This window comes from Anopheles funestus, chromosome 3RL, assembly GCF_943734845.2.
Source record: "Anopheles funestus chromosome 3RL, idAnoFuneDA-416_04, whole genome shotgun sequence".
Lineage (NCBI taxonomy): Eukaryota > Metazoa > Arthropoda > Insecta > Diptera > Culicidae > Anopheles > Anopheles funestus.
In genome coordinates this window covers 59286058-59304942 of record NC_064599.1, presented here as the reverse complement: position 1 = coordinate 59304942, position 18885 = coordinate 59286058, and the positions used below count along the sequence as shown (strand labels likewise).

The 18885-nt window shown below is 42.2% G+C and overlaps 3 protein-coding genes across 14 annotated transcripts in view; 1 reads left to right on the top strand and 2 right to left on the bottom strand.

The window, feature by feature from the left end:
* The window catches only part of LOC125768391 (sprouty-related, EVH1 domain-containing protein 1), a 29443-nt gene that overhangs the window by 4404 nt on the left and 6154 nt on the right, over positions 1–18885 (bottom strand). For 8 of the 12 annotated variants that reach the window (XM_049435986.1, XM_049435987.1, XM_049435988.1 and 5 more), the window contains exons 3-11: positions 11782–11959; positions 11529–11697; positions 9472–9623; positions 9077–9140; positions 8814–8986; positions 7716–7948; positions 7406–7606; positions 7158–7331; positions 2766–7079 (exon numbers count right to left, since the gene is read on the bottom strand). In XM_049435986.1, coding sequence (XP_049291943.1) covers positions 7205–7331; positions 7406–7606; positions 7716–7948; positions 8814–8986; positions 9077–9140; positions 9472–9623; positions 11529–11697; positions 11782–11959 — 1297 coding nt within the window. In that variant the 3' untranslated portion in view covers positions 2766–7079; positions 7158–7204. Of the gene's footprint in view, positions 1–2765; positions 7080–7157; positions 7332–7405; positions 7607–7715; positions 7949–8813; positions 8987–9076; positions 9141–9471; positions 9624–11528; positions 11698–11781; positions 11960–18885 lie in introns of those variants that run through there. The other 4 variants (XR_007418887.1, XM_049435994.1, XM_049435995.1 and 1 more) reach the window with 4 other exon arrangements.
* LOC125768422 (trafficking protein particle complex subunit 5) lies at positions 56–967 on the bottom strand. Its single transcript, XM_049436050.1, has 4 exons — positions 702–967; positions 504–630; positions 260–442; positions 56–184 (listed from the first exon to the last, which is right to left on the bottom strand). Exons 1-4 carry the CDS (start codon positions 869–871, stop codon positions 86–88), a joined length of 579 nt encoding a protein of 192 aa, XP_049292007.1. The 5' UTR covers positions 872–967; the 3' UTR covers positions 56–85.
* Positions 1250–2461, top strand: LOC125768403 (probable DNA-directed RNA polymerase I subunit RPA43). The gene has a single exon (XM_049436017.1). The coding sequence runs from the start codon at positions 1299–1301 to the stop codon at positions 2433–2435; it is 1137 nt and encodes a 378-aa protein (XP_049291974.1). The 5' UTR covers positions 1250–1298; the 3' UTR covers positions 2436–2461.

The following is an 18885-nucleotide window of genomic DNA, read 5'->3' as shown; positions in this document are numbered from 1 at the left end:
TTTCTTTTTTCGAAATGAAAAATTTCTTTCCTTTACTCAATATTCTTCTTACCTCTTGTGTACGATGTATGGAACTATTACTTATTTATTTGTCTTCCAACTGTTTGTCTCTGCTGATAACGTGGTCTTCAAACTTCACCATATACGTAGTGCCTTTGTGCCAGTGGGCGGAAACCTGACATGTCTAACAACGGCAAATAAAAAATTAATTCAACGTGAACACAATCTTTTAGAGAGGTATTCAGCAAAGGTTACTCACAAAGCCACAGTTTGATAAAACCGCTTGCACAATGCCAGCCACAAAGACGGCACAGTTTAGCGAGCCCTTATCCTTCGGCACGCTTATAAACTTGTTGACCAAGGGTTCCTTTTCAATGATATAGTAGGTGCATTCGTCATCGGTAGCATGTTCCAGTTTATCGGCCTCCTTGCCGAAAAGCGTCTGCAATAGAAGAAGCAAATCATTATCGATGCTTAGGTCACGTATGGTCCTAGACCCGTACCTTCCATAGTGTAGTTTTAATGAACAGTAGCATGTTGATCAGTTTCGTCTCCCGTTTGGAGTTTCGTTCGCGGACGAAATATAAATCGATTATGCGACATCCCACATCCTTGCCCATGTCATGTAATCTATTTAAAAAAAAACAAGGAAAACTTTATTCGATTTAGCTATGGCATGCAGAACCGTTAATCTAGATTACTTTGTCTGTAAATCGGGAATGGTGCTGACGCGGCTCTGTGAATACTGGACCAGTTCGGAGAACAGGAGAGCATAACAACTTAACGACACTTCTCCCTTTCCGCGGCTTAACGGCTTATCCAGGATGCTCGCTTTGGGGCGTGTGGAAAGATTAAGATTAATCTTTTCCATGTTCTAGTCCGGGCAACCTGTTTTCTGCGATCGGTGTGTTTTCTTTGACCCTACACTGTTTCAAGTTGTTTATATTTTTGGTCCTGGCTGTCATCGAAACAGCTGCGCCTGCCTGGCCACAGGGTGCCGCAAAAAAAACAACAAACATCTCGAAAATGTACAGCACATTTGGAGTAGGTATATTATTCACTTTTAAATACAAATGAATGCATCATATAAAATTGCATTAAATCAACAGCATAAAATCAAACTCATATGTGTTTTTTAATTGTTTTCTCGCAGCACCGTAAATTGACACATGAAATATTTCACCATCTGTCATTATTACGTTTGATCGTGCTTGCACCAAATGTCACCACAAACCATAACATCAATATTACCACGCTTTTTGTGCGCGGTACGGTAAAGTGTTGCAATTTCGATCACCATGCACAGGACAACGATTGCTAAGTATACAAAGTTTTCCACTGATGAGCTGCAAAAATCACTCTCCGATCCACTGTCCTGCGTGACCGCGGTACAGTTGAACGAGATCCTGAGCCTGCGACCGCGTGACTGCGAGCACATTGTGAAGGGTGTAAGACGCAGCGTGACGGACAAGATCGGGCGATACCATCCGAAGGTGAACGGTATCGTGCTCGGTTATGCTAAAATTCGTGTTGATAATGCCCTCTCAGCACTACGACTGGACAGTCCGTTCCTGCACGTGCGGGCCACCATTGATTATTACATCTTTCAGCCCCGTATCGGATCTCCATTGCAAGGCACAGTGAACTACATCTCGAAGCAGTTCGTCAGTGCCATGATCTACCGGGTGTTCAACGTGACAGTCAAGCTAGGCAATGATATAAAGCGACAGAAAACACTAACGAAAGGAATGAATATTTCGTTTATCGTTAAATCGTGCGACATGAAGAGTGAAATACCCGTCATCGAGGGTGAGCTCGTTGTGGATGAAGTAACAACATCAACCGGACCACGTATCAAGCAGGAACCAGGCGAAGACACGACCATCGGTAGCTCTACTGACGAGGAGCAAGAGGATATCTCGATGGAAGAGGATGCTGTAGACAGTGCCCCGTCGATAGTTAAACACGCACCGAAAACGAAGAAAACTAGAACGGAAAAGAAGCCGAAAAATATTGTAAACGGAAGCACCGGATCAGTACAGTTAGATACTGCTATTGATTCATCCGATGAATCGGAGGATGAAAAAAGTGTCTATATTAAGTCACTACTCGGCGAGATGTTCGGCGATGAATTTAAAAACGGTGATAGCAAAAAGAAGCATAAAAAGAAAAAGGAAAAATCGTCAAAAAAGAAATCTAACGATGAGACGGTTACCGTTAAGCAGGAACCGATATCGACGGACGAAGAGGAAGCTTTGGGATCCAGGCAGAATGCCAGCACGTCTAACGTTGGGTCGGGTTTATCGAACGGGACGAATGGGTTCCGTACGAACGGTAGCTTAACATCGTCGTCCAAGAAAAAGCATCAGCCTGCGATACCTGAGATCAAAACTGAACCAACTGAAAGTAAAAAGAAGAAGAAACTTGTTGAATAATATAATTGAACGCTTTCCCACATAAAGGAAGGTACGGTTTTTCATTAAGAAACCAGCGAACAGAATGATATCACATTCGTAGGCTGTAGGAAGTATAAAAGTGTAAATGCCAGTTAACTAGAATAGTCTTACATAGTCTTACAACTGATGTACTACAAGAGCACAAGAATCAAAGAAAAAAGAGAAAGTTATTTTTCAAACAAACAAACAAAAACCGCTCGTAAAACGGAGAAATGTAGTAGAAAATATGATAAATTACGTTGCACCTTTTCGTGTATCTTTCGGCTTATTGTAAGTCAACACATTTTTCTTTAATGTTCTTATGATCTTATTTTCATCTTTCATAATTTATTAGAATTATAAATATTTGCTTTTTACAAATATCGTTTTTCTCTTTCATTTTGTTCCTTTTTTTTCTCTTATTTTGCTCTTTACTCTTTTTGGCTGTCTTGCATTGTGGGGCCAAATTCAATCAAACACCGATGCAGTACACTCTCCTCTTCACTTACAGAACCTGTTGTAACGGTCCGGGGGTGGCGCTGCATTTGCCCTTTAAAATGGCCGCTAGGGTTTGCATGTCCGCGGATTTAGCCGTGTTTGCACCTCTCCCTTTCGCTGTATCCTATCCAGTTCGCGGGATTGAGTTTTTCTTTTTAAATATTGTTGTCAATATATATGAATATATATATATGTATATTTGCATATATTTATAATGCAGAGCGCGCTTAATGCCTTCATTGCGGGGCGCTTGGTGGATGCATTTTGTTCGGAAAAGAAATCAATTGAAAAAAAATATACTCTAATTCCAATTCATTTCTATTAGAATTACATCGTCGTTTGATGCCGCTCTCTTTTTTGTTCATTTTAGTTTTATTATGTTATATTATTTTTCATCTCCTTTGACCGTTCCAAACCTTGCATCCAGGTTTCGAACCGATCGGTTTCCGATCATTATCCACTGCTTCGTTCTATACTAACGGATAGTAAGCTTCTAGTTTTTAGATGATTAAGTAGCTGCAAAATGGCAAATGAAGAAGTGTACTGTGTTGGCATCCGTAATGGCCTGATAGCGTGCCTGTCGCTCTAACCTTCTATCGCAATGGATAAAGGAGGAAATGTACGAGGGGTTTACTTTTTTTAAGAAGGTAAACTATCGCAAACACTCCCCCCACTCGAGACAGTCGTCAAACTACTGACCATTCCCTTCAATTACACATTGTACCATTTGTCGACGTTTTCATTTTCCCCAAAATACCAATGGTTGCGTTCTACTCCGATCGTATTTATGTTTTTTTTTCTCTCTTCCCGACCGGTGAACCGGACACATTAGTCTTTTAGCTAGCAGAACTAAATGTTCGGTTGTTTTTCTTTTGTTTCCTTCATAGTTTGTTTTGCTCTTTCTGGTAGCACTTGCTACACTTATTACACATTTGCATTCGTTTTGTTTCACAGTATCTTCTTCCACTCTCCTGATACAACAGTAAAACATGAATATTTGAATAAGAATACATACATTATGTGTCACGTGACTATATCGTAACCTTTACCACTTTATATTGTTGACCGTCATGCGGTACCGTGGTCACGATGTATTCTTTACCGGATCGTACCGGGGTATGTTTGAATGGAATTTTTTGTGGTTCTGCTGTATTCACTTTGTTGCGCTTTTACGTGCGCACCGGATGTGTGGCGATCTGCAAAGGGTTGTTTGTTACTCTTTGTTTTCCTCTTGTGTAGGTATATTTAATCTATTTATATATATTTGCACGTATATATATATAAACCTTGTTTTTTTTTATCGTATGTCTACCATCCGCTTTATTTTTGTGTTTTTTTACACGATTGTTTTTTCGTACTGATGAGCGGATACACAACACAGAGTATTACTTGTTTCCGGATGTTTAAAGCATCAATCGGACCATTATTGAGCCCTTACAACAGTCCGACCAGATGCTTTGTTATCCTTCTAGCCGAGTAACTCCGCTTTCCTTGTACCCCTGTCGCCAGAACGTTCTTACTACTATCGATACTGAAATACACTCCTTTCTACGGCGCGTTTTCTTTTAATAAAAAGAAAAATAAAGACAAATTGTTTCATCTGCCACGTTCACGGACCGATTCACAATCTCATCATTCTTGCATCTGGCGGGAAGTTCCGCAAAATGCTAAGGATGAGCATACAGCCACATAGAACACGTGTGTTACGAAAGCCGAAACTAGTGTCGTAGGTATCGAAATTAATGTCGTACTTTTTTGTTGTTGTGCAGCTTTTTTTTTTTTGCTTCCCGTTTTTGGTTTCGTATTGTTTTCATTTGGTTGTTCCTTGTTTTACATACGAACAAGTAATTGTACAACACGATCATTTCACTACACGAAAAGATAAACAACATAAGCTTTGATTGGATCGTGCCTGAACGCATTTTCCTTTCGTTTTGATGCTTTTGAAACACACACGCACACCGTTTTAACACCCACGAGGTGAAGAAATGGAAAAAGAAAGAAAAAAACCGAACGGATGAGGCTGCTTGGCGCCACAAACGCCAGATAATAATAATATCTTCTTCTTTTCAGGTAAAGTAACAATCTCGGACGCAAGAACGTTAGAAACTTTAATACATACTATCTTCCACCGACACATTTATATCATTTGCTGTTTTGTTTTTTTCCTCTTCTTAATGTTAACAAACGCGAACATAAAAGATCAACAATATCCGGTCGCAACCCCCATTTTGGTATCGTAAGAGTATACTGCATAAACTGTAAAATCCGCTCACAACAACGTAATGGCAACATCTCTGTACTCTCGTGACTGGTTAAATAACATCGATTGTAACGGAACAAATGAGACGATACGATACCCATTGCCGGTCAATGAAATTCCTCGGTATGAGGCGCACCATGTTCTCCATGAGGCTTAAATGTTTGAATTTTTAAATTTCAATTAATCAAATAAAACAGTCACATAAATGTCTCTCGCACACCATTGAACCAATATCTGGATGGGTATCTGCTGCATGGCACCCTTACTGTAGATTAACACACGCACACGTACATGTATGTTTACATATTTAGAGCGCTGGTAAGATGTTGCGCTATTTTGCATTAAACTGTTTCCGGGGATGGAAAAACCAAAATGCTTCATTAGCAAACATGAAAAGCATTGATGGATCTATGTACGTGAGGCAGCAGGTCTCACAGGTAAACAGACACAATGAGCACGTTTCATTGCAGCGCACTAGTTTTCCTTTAGAAACGTGCAAAAAAAAACTCAACCATTATTCGATTTAATATGTATATAACAATCATAAATTTTATGATTGTTTACCGTCAATCCATCCGCCGCTGTTTCACGTGATGCAAAATTGTTTGTTGTGTTCAACACAAATAGAAGGAAAGCATTATACTGTCACATCCAGTGTGATACGGTAGTGACGAGGGAGGAATGGATTTCCATCAGCTGCTAGCCATACTGCCTGCGTTTGATCAACTTAAATTTCGATCCGCCTTCACTTTTATTCTCTCCAGTATGGCTTCTTTTCACACTCATTAACTCCATTCTGCGCTATACTGGCGCTCCGAAATTCATCAATTAGAATGAGAATTTATGGTCTAACTTTCCCACCGGGTGGAAAGCGTTTAGAGGGGGTTTTTTTTTATACAAAGTTCCATACAGTATTACATTCGGTATTTAGTAATGTAGTAGTAGCAAACGGGCTGTGTAGTTTCATTTATTTTTGTAGGAGATTTGATTTACTATCAGCTTGTCTTTCAATCTGCATCTACAACTTCGATTCGAAATTCGATCAGTTTGTGGTTGCACTCTGTCTCCCGCCGTTTTCCCATTGCTGCCACAACGGATTGTTCTATCATTACAGTTCCTATCCAGCTTACGGTCACACCTTTCTCGCGTGTCGTTTCCCGGCTGCCCGGTACAAATGTTCTTTTGCTTACGGTTCATATGACGGTTTGGTGTGTGGTTTTTCCCAATTTTCTACGTGCTTGAAAATTGGGACTTTTGTTTTGTTATGAATGGGTGTTTTTTTTCTGTATTAATATTTGTTACGCAGTGTGCGGCACCATTTTATTTTCGCTTCTGCATGTGCTTCTTAACATCGCTTTGCTGATTGGGATTTCCGCTTGACTACACATCCAGTAGAAAACACCAGGAACCGAAACTTACTGCGGCGCTTGTTCTACGTACGTCTGCATTATGTCCCCACGGAACATCGAAATGCCGCACCCATGCACATACACACACACAGTTCTTATAGTGAGTCATGCAAAAACTTTGGTTATTAATTGGTGGTTGCCGCAGTGTGATGCAGCGCGCTATGGTATTGGTGTTTTCTGCCTTACAGACCTGCAATGCCTCTAGGCGCCTCAACAGCTCACAAAACCCCACCCCATACCTTCCCTGGATGGGGATGGAAAGCTTACAGATTCTTTTCATTATCACTACGATCAACGGGTTGAACGGGGAAGAGATTTTCTGTCTATATGTGTATCGGCGACGACATCCTTTCGGGGAGCGCGATTGTTACACGGCCCGGCTATATCTATCTTAATGCTGCACCAAGTTGATCTATTACACTACGTTCTTTGTCCTGCTTCCGCTGTTGCCGAGCTGCACACTGTGGCGTTTATCTACAACAGACGACAGAGTTGAATATTAATGATAGTTAATAGAAAAAAAAGCTAATAGTAAACTCGCAAAACACTTACCAATCTAGCCGATTAATACTTGTAAGGTTAATGATTTTGATCGGATGTCAAATTTGTGGTTTGTGCTTGCCACCGCACAACCGACAGGAAACGCCGATCCAGTGGCAAGCACGCAATGGCGGATAGCACCAAAGGCATGGCACTAGCAGGGAAAGTAAAGCCAAACCGATCCACCTACGGAAGAAAGCGGTCAGGGTTAGTTAGTTCTTTCTAAAAGACAACCCTTTTGCCCTGTCGCCTATCCGTACCGCTTCGTACAGCCAGATTCGCCGGTGCACAGGCACGGATGTGCTGCTGTTTCACCCTCCGAATCCTTCATGCAGTGGTACAGCATGCACCGGGCACACGGCATCCCGGACACGTTCTCGATCGCCGTCCGGATGCAGTCCGGTGCGTAGTCGCACGAGCCCTTATGATTCCACTCATCGTTGTAGAACTCCTGGCAGTATCTGTGGTTTTTTAAATGGAAGGGCGCAGCAAAAATCATACCAAAAACGTTTAAACACATTTTGAAAGATTTGTTTATCTCCCCTTAAGAGGAAAGGCCTAATGCGTTACCTGCACCGTAGCCGGGTCTTGATGAGTGTTCCTTCCTTCATGATGGGCGGTACGGAGGTGGCACCTGCATTAGCGGCAGCGTCCAGGGCGTTCCGTTTCTTGAGACTCGAGGTCGAATCGCGCCGACCGCCGATGAGGGAGCCGCCGATCGGTGGTTCTTCGATGACCGGATAGTTATAGTCGTGCACCTTCAAGTGATAGAAATTATACTTTAGCTTGATGTCGCACGGCTGCTGCACCGCGGGACGGTCGTTCCCATTCGACGGGTAGGTAACGGGATGCATGATCGGTTTCGTATCCCAGTATGGCCGATAAACGATGGAAGAATATTACCGTCGTTTTTGTTTTTTTTTTTTGTGGTTTATTTGAGTTTTGGAGGTATTGCGGTATTTCCATCAACACAAAACATACACAACAGACACAACACATTTGGTTTTTTTGTTTTGTTTTGGTAATACGTTTTGTCGAAGTGGGTTGAGAGGGTGGATAGCATGCACGAAGAAAAAGAGAAAAACTATTATAGACAACCTGTTGACGTGGTTTTTCCCAAAACCCCGTGCACTCGTGCCACAAAAGGTAGTAGAAAAATTTAATCAAATTAAAATAAAAGCTTCTTATTAATTCAATCTTCACTACTAAAGCGCTCCCGGGAGGATAATGTTGTACGATTAAATAACTTTACTGATTCCCTCACTGGTTACAGCTACACGAACGATATTCTCTGTGACCGAAAAGCTATCGATTCACCGCAGTTCTCGGCGAAATGAAACCGATTGGGTTTTTGTTTGTAACACAAGATAATCGATATTTTTTTCTAACAATTTCATACTATTCTTAGTGAGATGCGCTAAGGGTTCTCTTCAAACATTCAGCTTCAAACAAACAGCTCTTCTATCTGTTTTTTTGTGCTTCCCTAAACCATATTTGCAAATCAATCGGTACTACACTTTCTATATGACCTTTGCTAATGTTTCTATCCTACACGTGAACACGGCACAAACTGCATGGCGAAATGAAACAAGAATAACAAGCTCCCTTTTCCCAATACCTCCACCAATGGTGGAGACTAGCAGGGAAATCCTGACGAGAGATACTTACGTCGGTTATCTGAACGTACGAATAGTTATCACCAGGTACTAGAGGAGTCACTTTTTCATCACCAGGCTTGTTGCTGCTGATCAGCGGTGATGGTTTATCGCCCGATATGTATTGAATACTGGATTGCTGCTGCTGCTGCTGCTGCTGCTGTTGTGATTGTTTATCGACGCTTTCTGCAAAAAGAAAATAACACAAAACAAAGGGAATGAGAACAATGGTTCGGTTCGGGAATGAGATGTAGCTTGACATCGGCGTATGCTTACGATGGCTTCCACTGCCCTCCGAGTTGGATCGTGATTCCGAAGGTTCAATCGGTAAGTCCAGCGTCTAATCAGGCCCGGATGCGAATGAATTGTGTATCAGGCACAGGTACAGAGTGAGAAAAACGGGAAGAGATTGAACCAGTTCGGTTAGAATACGATGCGAATTATTCACAGTGTCGATCGCCTGCCCAGTGGGTGTCTGGTTTGAGTTGTTTTTTTTTTAATTGTTTGCTATCCGTCCCGGGATAGCTTATTTCTGCTTCCGTTCTGGGTCAACGATTGTGGCCGAATGCGAACCGTTTCTGGCCACTTGGCCGCAGGACGACCGGACAGGTTAATGGTGACACCCACCAGGGGCCCGGTTCTCGAGGGACCACCCCACCACATGAACCTACCATGAACACGTCGTCTTCACCAACTGTGTCATCGTCGTCATCATCGACGTCCGAAGTTACCGCACGTAATAATAGCGCATCCGAACCGGTGCGAACGTTGGATCCGGCAGGCGTACCAGGTGAAGCATTTGGTGTCGTTCCATCAGCCATACCTGTGCGTGAAAGAGGAAACATGTTAAAAACGCCACATTAATAAGATTGTATATTTTTTTGGCCGTAGACAGTGTACGGGAAGGAAGGAAACGGCCAACACATAGATTACTTAACAGCACAATAACAACAACAAAAAACACACATACACATAATCATTCGTCGGACTTTTGACAAATTTTTCCAAGGGTCGCGTGTTAAACTACGGCCGCATAAGCTAAGCAACGTTTTCCTTCCGTCGTGAATTTGGAATTGCTAAAGTTCCGGAGAAATGGCGGGGAGCATTATGTCACACCGTGGCTACTACACGTAAAGAAACCTTCCAAGGACACCCGGACGTCTTGAACAGTGAAAGTAATTCTTCGACGATTTTGCTGCCAATTGGTATTATGTAAATTTCGTTTAAAGTTCGTGTGTGCATCGTCCTGTTAGGCGGCCGTGTTCGTCAAGCCTTCCCCCCCCGGCAGACAGTTACTCTAGGGAAACCCGTGGGGAGGGTTACATAGTTTTCGAAAGGAATTATGCTCGTCAGTCGGTGTAATTAAGGTAAAAAGGACTGTTGACGTACAATGTTTAATCCATTTTATGCTATACAATTCTGAACTGCATATTGGTACACAAGGTGAGTGAAATTTTAACATGAGCATCCTAATTTGTGAACAATTCTTAAAGGTAATTACATCAAATTAGATAGCTTAGTTTACTAATAACAATCAAAACTTTCAAACAAGCATTAGAAGAGGAGCTGACAGAACTATTCTTCTGTAATGTAGAAAAATCTGTTTTGTTGTGAATTAATTCAATAACAATTTTAATTAAAAGTTCACAAATTAGGATACAGTTGTTACCACTTTTAGATTCATTAAGGAGTTGATTTCTCATTTTGTATTTGTATCTATTCTATTTTGAGATCATCATTTTAAATCAAAAGAAACAATAAAAGATACACATAGAAAACAGAACAGAAAAAACACAACGAACAAAACAAACGGAATGGAACAAAACATCCGTACACAGTTTTACTGATTTAGCCAACCGAAGTGATGGTTTCGACACAAAACTTACCCAGCATTCGGACATTCGGTGCATTCATTGGATGGTTGATTATGTTGCACCGCAAACGTGGGACACATTAGTTTATTATTAAGCGAAACATTTCCGATTAAAGAACCGCATTTGTGTGATCGTTGTCATCGGTGGCAATAATGCATCGCCGTCATTCGTTGGTGGTTGTGTTTGTTTGCAGAGTTTAGGTGTGATGCGCACGCAACCCGACCGATACCAGCCACACAAAACCGGGGATGCCACACACGAAAGAAATGGAAAAGATGGTTGGTGTGAGACACAAAAAAAAAACAAGTGATAATAACCAACGAGATACAACAGCGGCAAGCTGGTGTAATCGTTGTGACCGAGTTTTGTTATAATGGGAAGGTAATGTTGATATTCACCACCAGTGGCAAAAAGGATAAAGGACGAATAGTGATCTTTTTTTTTTTGTTTTGCTTTGCTCCCACTTTTCCATCGCACCACGATGGATTGAGATTAAATATTCATTGGCATTCCGGGGCAAGGCAAGGGAAGATTCTGATCCCTGGCGTTCTGTAATGGATATACCCCCACCCCCATCGATAAGGGGAGGACACGTAGGCTGATAGAATGTTTGTTTGCGTGAATGGGTGAGAGAAAGCGAACGAACAAGCCAAAGTAGCCACGAGTCGTATGCAAAAAAAAGCGATATCCTTCGTTCGTCGGGGCTATCCCAGCTTGTTCCCGCCCGGCTGTAACTTCTCTATCTCACTCTTTCCTGCCTGCTAAAAGCACGGAGCGCAGTGTATGCTCGCTTCACGTGTGCGTGTCACTGGCAGTGAGGTACTGCTGCCATGTGTCGTGTGCTATATGCTCACCATCAATGAGGTCATCGTAGGCACGGATGATTCCCTTGTCGAAAGCCCTCGCATCGGCGGCCGTCTGAAAGGTAAGCCCGTTCCGTTGCTTTCCAGCGCGCCAGTGATGAAAGGTAGGCATGACTTTGAAGTACTGCAAGTCTCTATTAATAACACAACTTAGTATAACCTAAAATTAGAGAACGGAAAAAGCGGAGAACGTTAATGAAACGATATCGAGATGTCGGAGGAGGTGCTGGTGAGGAACACTTACGGTTTGGTCAGATATTCTTTGCCCATAGATAATGTACTCGTGACCGCCACCGTCCGGTGGCAGTCGCGCGCGTTTGCGGATGGAAACGTTCGCCAGGCCACCGCCTTGCAGTGGTAACCATCCTTCCGTGCTCTCATCTCTGGCCATCACTTGTGCGCGTACTCTAACTAAGAAATCACTGTAATAGTTCAAAAACAAAGTTGAAAAAAAAAAGTTTTATTAATGCGAGTTGCTTGGAAAATTAGAAGATTTAGAAAATTGTTAGATCTTGAACATTATGCAGGACATGTTTAACAATTTTGCCGACTTTTTATGATGTCAACAACTGTTTTGTTGTAATTTTTTATAACGTCAAAATGATGTTTTTTTATAATAATATGAGCTCCTTTCAATACGGTGGGCCAACAAAAAACTAACATATGAAACTCAGACGATAATGAATCGTTTTAGAAGGGAAATTTTATAAACGAATATTCCATTATAGAATCTAATGGATTCTACACTTTTACGAACTTTAACTCCAAGAGAATCATTCATTTTCGTTTTCCTTAAACGATCGTCCATTAATTATTTTAAAATGGTTGGCGCCTTTGTAAAATTATCCAGAAACAATCTAATTAAAAAGTATTAAAATTATGTCTAAAGACAAAAATATAACACATCCTTGAAACAAATGGCTACAGATATAATACTCATCATAAGGTTCACTATGCATTTGGTAGCTAAATTGGAACTGTTTTTTTCCCCCCAACTTCAACTTGAATCAACCTTGGAACCTTGGAACTCGTTGTCCGACCCGTACACTGGTACCCGCTTGCTTGCAAAGCACCATCCACAGTCCACTCTTTTAGCTCAATGAAAACGTTCCGAAACCCAGCGGGTTTCACCCTTCCGTTCAAAACTAACAACAACAACAACAACAGCAACAAAAACTCTGCCCCTCGGTTCCCCGGGCCACTCCTGGGGCAATAAAAACTAATGAGAAATAAACATTTGCCAGCTGAAAACGACCGTCCTGCCCTAAGGTCACAATTTCCAAATGCACTTATGCTTCCGGCCTCGCACGGCCACTTCTACCACAGCGCGTCATTCTTCCCATTCTCCTTCTTTCCCGGCCCCCCCCTAGTGGACGTGGTTTCATGCCGTCATCAGCACACCACACGGCGGCCATCGTCCTTGTTGGGGCTCGTTCTGTTCACCTCCTGACTACTGGCGTCATCCTGGGCCTCAAAACATACATATATCCCCAACACCACCATCATCATCATCATCATCATCAACAACAACTTGAACTCGCCTCCTGCTTGTTTGCTTCCTTCCGCTTTACTCACCCCACCCCACTGGTGGACGACCTCGACGGTGAGGAATACCGATCTCATCCCCTCCCCCCCCCCCCCGCACCTCCTCCCCACTTATTCTAGCAACAAGAGGAGAACACATTCCCAAAGGGTGGAGTGTACAGCATTGAAGGTGTTTCTCCCCCTCCCCCCCGCACCTATTTCTCCTCCTCACCCTCAACCCCCATCATCCCCTAACAGGGAAGCGAGATAGAGAAAGCGACAGGGATATACGCCACATCGCGCAAAAACATTCCGAAAATAATCCCATTCATTCTTTTTCTCTAATTTTCATTGATATGCGCACTCCATCACGCTCGGTGCTGCGCTCTCTCGGCACCGTCGTTCGTGGGGGTTTTCCTCTCTATTTCTCTCTGTCTCTCTGTTCTCGCGACGATTTTCTCGATTGGCATTTTTCTCCCAGTCACGGTTTGTGCGTTGTGTGACTTTTTGTCACGACAAATCCCGTCTCTTTCGCTCACACTGTTCCGTGACCGATCGACCATGTGCTTGTGAAACTGCCAGCACGCAATGCATCCTCTGTCTTCCTTGCACTTCGTGCGCTCTCTACAGTGGTGGTGGTTTCTATATTTTGCTCAACCATTTAACTAGGGCACACAGGATGGACACGGCGGGCATCAAATATATGACATCATTAATAACAAGTGTTTACTATTTCGTCTGACATCAGACCCAACCGTCCTGCTCCTGACAGGATGTGCGGGAACCATTCGCTCCATTCGACACTGTGTGCTAGCCAAATCTTCTACCGCAATCGCCTTCCCTAAGGAAGGATTTAAACAAACTTCATTGAAAGACAATTAAACCTGTGCTGTGCTACGATTGAGAAAACAGCTCCCAGGGAAGGGATAGAGCATGGTGTAGCAAAAAAAAAACACAAAACCGAGAGCGCTTCCGCTTCCAGGAGCAAGCGTGTGTCTTTCATCTGTGTAGTCCTCCACAACTGCCCTTGCGCCGTGCAGTTTCTGCGCTCCAGTTTTCCACTGCTGTGCCATAGAATGCTTTTTCATTCAAGAGGATGCTAGTGTCAACCAGCAGGCCTGCATCAAAGGATACCGTGAGCCTCGTGAATGAACCGACTCCCATTCGTATATGTACAGTTGGTTCTCTTTGATAAACACCGTGTTCTCTAGCACCTATGGCACATGAATTACGAAAGCATCGCGCACGGTGGATGGGCTGTGGGAAATTGATCGATGAAATTCCATTGTTTGATTTGGTGAAAATTTTTGAAAATCATTTTTCATCAATTTGAAGAACCTTTTGAATCAACCAGAGATGATGTTAACCTAACCTGATGTATTTTTTTTTGTGGTAGATAAAATCACGATGCTGATTACAAAATAATCTCTCTATAAAAATGAGCTCCCCATTAGTGTTTTGGGTCTAGTAGCTCTTTTGCAAGAGTGGAGCGCACCGCTCTTGCTCTCTAAAGTGTGCGGTGCGCTTGAGGTAGCTCCGCACGGGTGTGCTGCACACAGGAGCGATTGTGCGATGCGCTCGCACTAGCTATTGCCTTAAGAAATTTTCAGATTTTTTAGATTTCTTTTATTTTTTATTATTTTTTGTTCTTTTTTTTATTTAAAGTATTATTTTAGTGAAAAGAAACTTATTGTAACCAATTGGCATTAAAAAAAATCAATTTAAATTTTTTTGCAAAATTTCTCAAAAAAATGGCAAGGGGTACCCCTTATGAAATTTTCGAGTTGAAATATTTTTAAAATTTTTTTTCTGATTTTTTATTCTTTTTTTAATTTAAAGCATTATTTGAGTGAAAAGAAACTTATTGCAACAAATTCGCATTAAAATATATCACATTTATAAATTTTGCTGAATTGCTCAAAAATGAGGAAAATTTTCCATTTTCTCAAACAGGAACTGGTTCTATATGGAACTTGGTTCCTCGAATTACTTCTGGCACAGACATCTGAGGGCATAGCGGTCCAAGAAGAAAATGTAACCATTGGTGCCATTTATCGACCACAGGTTAAAGTTTGGCAATCCGTTGGATACCGACCGAGTTATAGGCAAAACTTGGTGCAAAAATGAGGAAAATTTTACGTTTTTTCAAACAGGGTATGGAACTTGGATCCTCGAATAACTTCTGGCACAGACATCTGAGGGCATGGCCGTCCAAGAAGAAAATGTACCCATTGATGCCATCTATCGACCACAGGTTAAAGATTGGCGATCCGTTGGATACCGACCGCGTTATAGGCAAAACTTGGTGCAAAAATTAAGAAAATTTTACATTTTCTCAAACCAGATATGGAACTTGGTTCCTCGAATAACTTCTGGCACAGACATCTGAGGGCATGGCCGTCCAAGAAGAAAATGTAGCCATTGGTGCCATCTATCGGCCACAGGTTAAAGATTGGTGATCCGTTGGATACCGACCGACTTATAGGCAAAATTTGGTGCAAAAATGAAGAAAATTTTACATTTTCTCAAACAGGGTAAGGAACTTGGTTTCTCGAATAACTTCTGGCACAGACATCTGAGGGCATGGCCGTCCAAGAAGAAAATGTAGCCATTGGTGCCATCTAGCGGTCACAGGTTAAAGATTGGCGATCTGTTGGATACCGACCGAGTTATAGGCAAAATTTGGTGAAAAAATTAGCCTTATGAAATTTTCAAAATTTTATATTTTTTAATTTTCTTATAACTTTTTATTATTTTTTTATGTAAGGCATTATTTGAGTGAAAAGAAACTTATTTCAACCAATTGGCATTAAAAAAAATCAATTTAATTTTTTTTGCAAAATTTCTCAAAAAAATGGCAAGGGGTACCCCTTATGAAATTTTCGAGTTGAAAATTTTATTTTTATTTTTTTGTTATTTTTTATTCTTTTCTTCTATTAAAGCATTATTTGAGTGGAAAGAAACTTATTTCAACCGATTCGCATTAAAATAAATCAATTTAGAAAATTTTGCAAAATTTCACAAAACAAACGTAAAGCCATAGGACATCAAGCCCCTATCATGTTTCTCAAAACTAACCCTGCCAATCTATTAATTTAGGATTCACAACAAACTGCTTAAAACCTTTCGAATATGGAACGTTTTGTGTAGTCTAGTAGATAGCAATAGAAATTTAAAACTACTGTTCTTAAATTCACCAGTCCAAACTGAAGGTTAAGTCTAGCCCGAGGACTTTGGTTGGTATCTGAATAAAGAATCGACGAACCTGTATCGATACAAGATACATTCGAATAATTAACTTATTCTTAAATAACATTCTGACGGTAATAGTACATGCATTGTTCAGTTTAGTTAAGTAACTTGCTTCAATATATTTCTTGAGACCTTAAATGTAATCTTGAACTCTGTTTCCTTGTGCCTATCTTTGGACTTTTGAAACTGAAACGGAAATGAAATATTCATTACACATTGAGAATGTGATTTAGATCTTCAAACCATTACGCCTCAATTTACGCACACTTACACAAGAAACTCTGCTGCACAAACGGAAAAATGCGATTTGAGGAGTCTTGAACGTAAATGAGTGCCCTCGGAGACCTCTAACCCATGAACTCTGTACGTTCCTCAAATTACATCGGTATTACATTCTTTTCCGTTGCTTCTCAACCAAGTGACACGAACACGTACAATTCTAGCGCGTTCGCAAGGGCACGTGATGTGCCGATGACGGCGTCCTCTTTGCAGTGTGAAACGGCCCCACCATCCCAGGCATGGTCACACTTCGCTGCCCGTGGCGAAAGCGATCGTGACGCGCGAGACCTCTGCCGGGGGTGGGTTGATGGGATCGTAAAGTCTCCAACCCCCCAGGCACGTTCATTCATAAAACCACGACCGGTTGGTGTAGGGAGCAGGGAAATGAACGGACAAACCCATCGCACAGCAGCACACACAGCGAACACGAACGAGATGTTATTAATGATCACCATTTCCTGGCCGGTTCCGTTCGGTTTGCGGTTCGTCATGCAACCAATGGTGGCCAATGCTCTCGCGTTCGCCGCGACTTGATACTTAGCAACTTCTTTATTTGCTGCATGCTGCTGCCTGCGTCGCACAATTGTCTCGTGCCATGCAGCATTGTGGCGTCCTCGGTGCGTCAAAATTAGCTCGTCCCTTAAATGTTGTCTGTCTTCTTTTCTTGAAGGGATGCTTCCTCTCCCTATCGGATGCACCTCCTAGCTTACGGATGACTCACGTCCTCAATGCTAGATCAAGCGACATTAGAGGCACGAGTTATTTTAAATTTGATATTTAATTTCTTGCCTAGCTCGACCCTTTTACGACGCCGGAGCACCAGCGTGGACACAGCGTTAAGGAATGACGTCAAATCCTGGGGAGGTCGTTTCTGGCCGATAAGATCAAATAGTTCAAACATCCGTGCGCACCATAAATTGGACGAAATTTTTGACCACCTCAGCAGCATTGCTTTCTGTCCCCCAAGTTTTTCCTCGAGTTCCGCTTTAGAGTCAACAAAAATCAATTAAGATCAACTTCTGGGCCCTCCTTCACATCCCATGAGGCGTGTGTGTTTTTAACTTACGACTACAAAAATCCCACTCGACAGGTTCCCTGCCCTGGCGTTGCTCTTTCCGCCTGCTTCGGCATCTCTATTTGTCACACTTCGTTATCAATGGCCAGTGTGTGTGTGTGTACATGCTGGCCGCGTTCATTCATGCTGAACCGAACATATAGAAGACAAAACGATACGATCGTACGCAACGGGTCAAACTGGCAGGAGAGTACCAATTCACACAAATTAGATACACTTCCCTTTCGGTACGGTACACCCGGGACAAACGTGGCCAGATGACTTCAGTGCACATCTTTACTTTCAGCCCATTCATCTAGATGGGCCGGAGACACAGGTCTACGCAACCTTCGCGTGACACTCGAAACTAAACTGGACACTGACAGCTACACACCCAACCGATACTGGCCGAGCGTAACTAGTGGCGCCAAGAAAACGTTCACCCGGTTACCCAGTGTGGCTCTATGTATCGTGAAGTGTGAAATTAACCCCAAAAAATACAGAAATAAACCCTTGCCTTATTTTCCTTTTTTTGATAGAATTCTTTTTATTAAGAGCTTCCAGAAACATTCCCAAACAGCGCGTCCTGCTTTTCTGGAAGATGTATCCAAGACATCATCTACGTCTACGTCTGCTTTGTCCGGATAGACGATGGAAAAAATGTTACTGGTCGTACGGTGTCATCACCACTTTGTGTTCTTAACTTGCTAGAGGAGTCTTCGTCATCAGTTCATCTCAGTTTGGACTTACCACAGCTCCTCTGTCGATTTGGGCAGCTTAAAAGGACTGTACAGGCTGAGAAGCCTGGCGAGTCTAGCCCATTCTACAACTCATAGCGCTCGTCATTTTAGCGGGTCCTTCTCAATCAATGTTGTTATTCTGACCTCTGACCCAAAAGTGAAGTTTTGGACGTCTTTGGAAAAAGCAGTCACTTATCTATATGGCACTCCTGGGACATTTTGTAACAGTGCCAACGGTGACTAATCTTCATTCTCGAGGTTTGTCTGTCTGTGAAAGTCTAAAAGCGATCATCAGCGTATGCCAAGATCTTGAATGACTTATAGAAGATGATCGCCTTTTTTTCTCAAATCTTGGATGGCATTGTCTTGCCAACACTATACCGAAGAGGACACCGATTAGCTCATTAGCGCAGACCTCCGTAATAAGCAAATCGGCTAATAAATCAATAAAACATCTCCAAGGATGTCTAACATGTCTACCACCTGATACACCTGCACA

Excerpts from the sequence above, each read along its gene's own strand:
- LOC125768422 (XM_049436050.1), bottom strand. The coding sequence starts at position 871 with ATGGAAAAGATTAATCTTAATCTTTCCACACGCCCCAAAGCGAGCATC. Across the intron at positions 443-503 it reads TTAAAACTACACTATGGAAG|ACGCTTTTCGGCAAGGAGGC; the intron begins GTACGGGTCTAG and ends CTTCTATTGCAG. Across the intron at positions 185-259 it reads TTTTATCAAACTGTGGCTTT|ACATGTCAGGTTTCCGCCCA; the intron begins GTGAGTAACCTT and ends TGCCGTTGTTAG.
- LOC125768403 (XM_049436017.1), top strand. The coding sequence starts at position 1,299 with ATGCACAGGACAACGATTGCTAAGTATACAAAGTTTTCCACTGATGAG.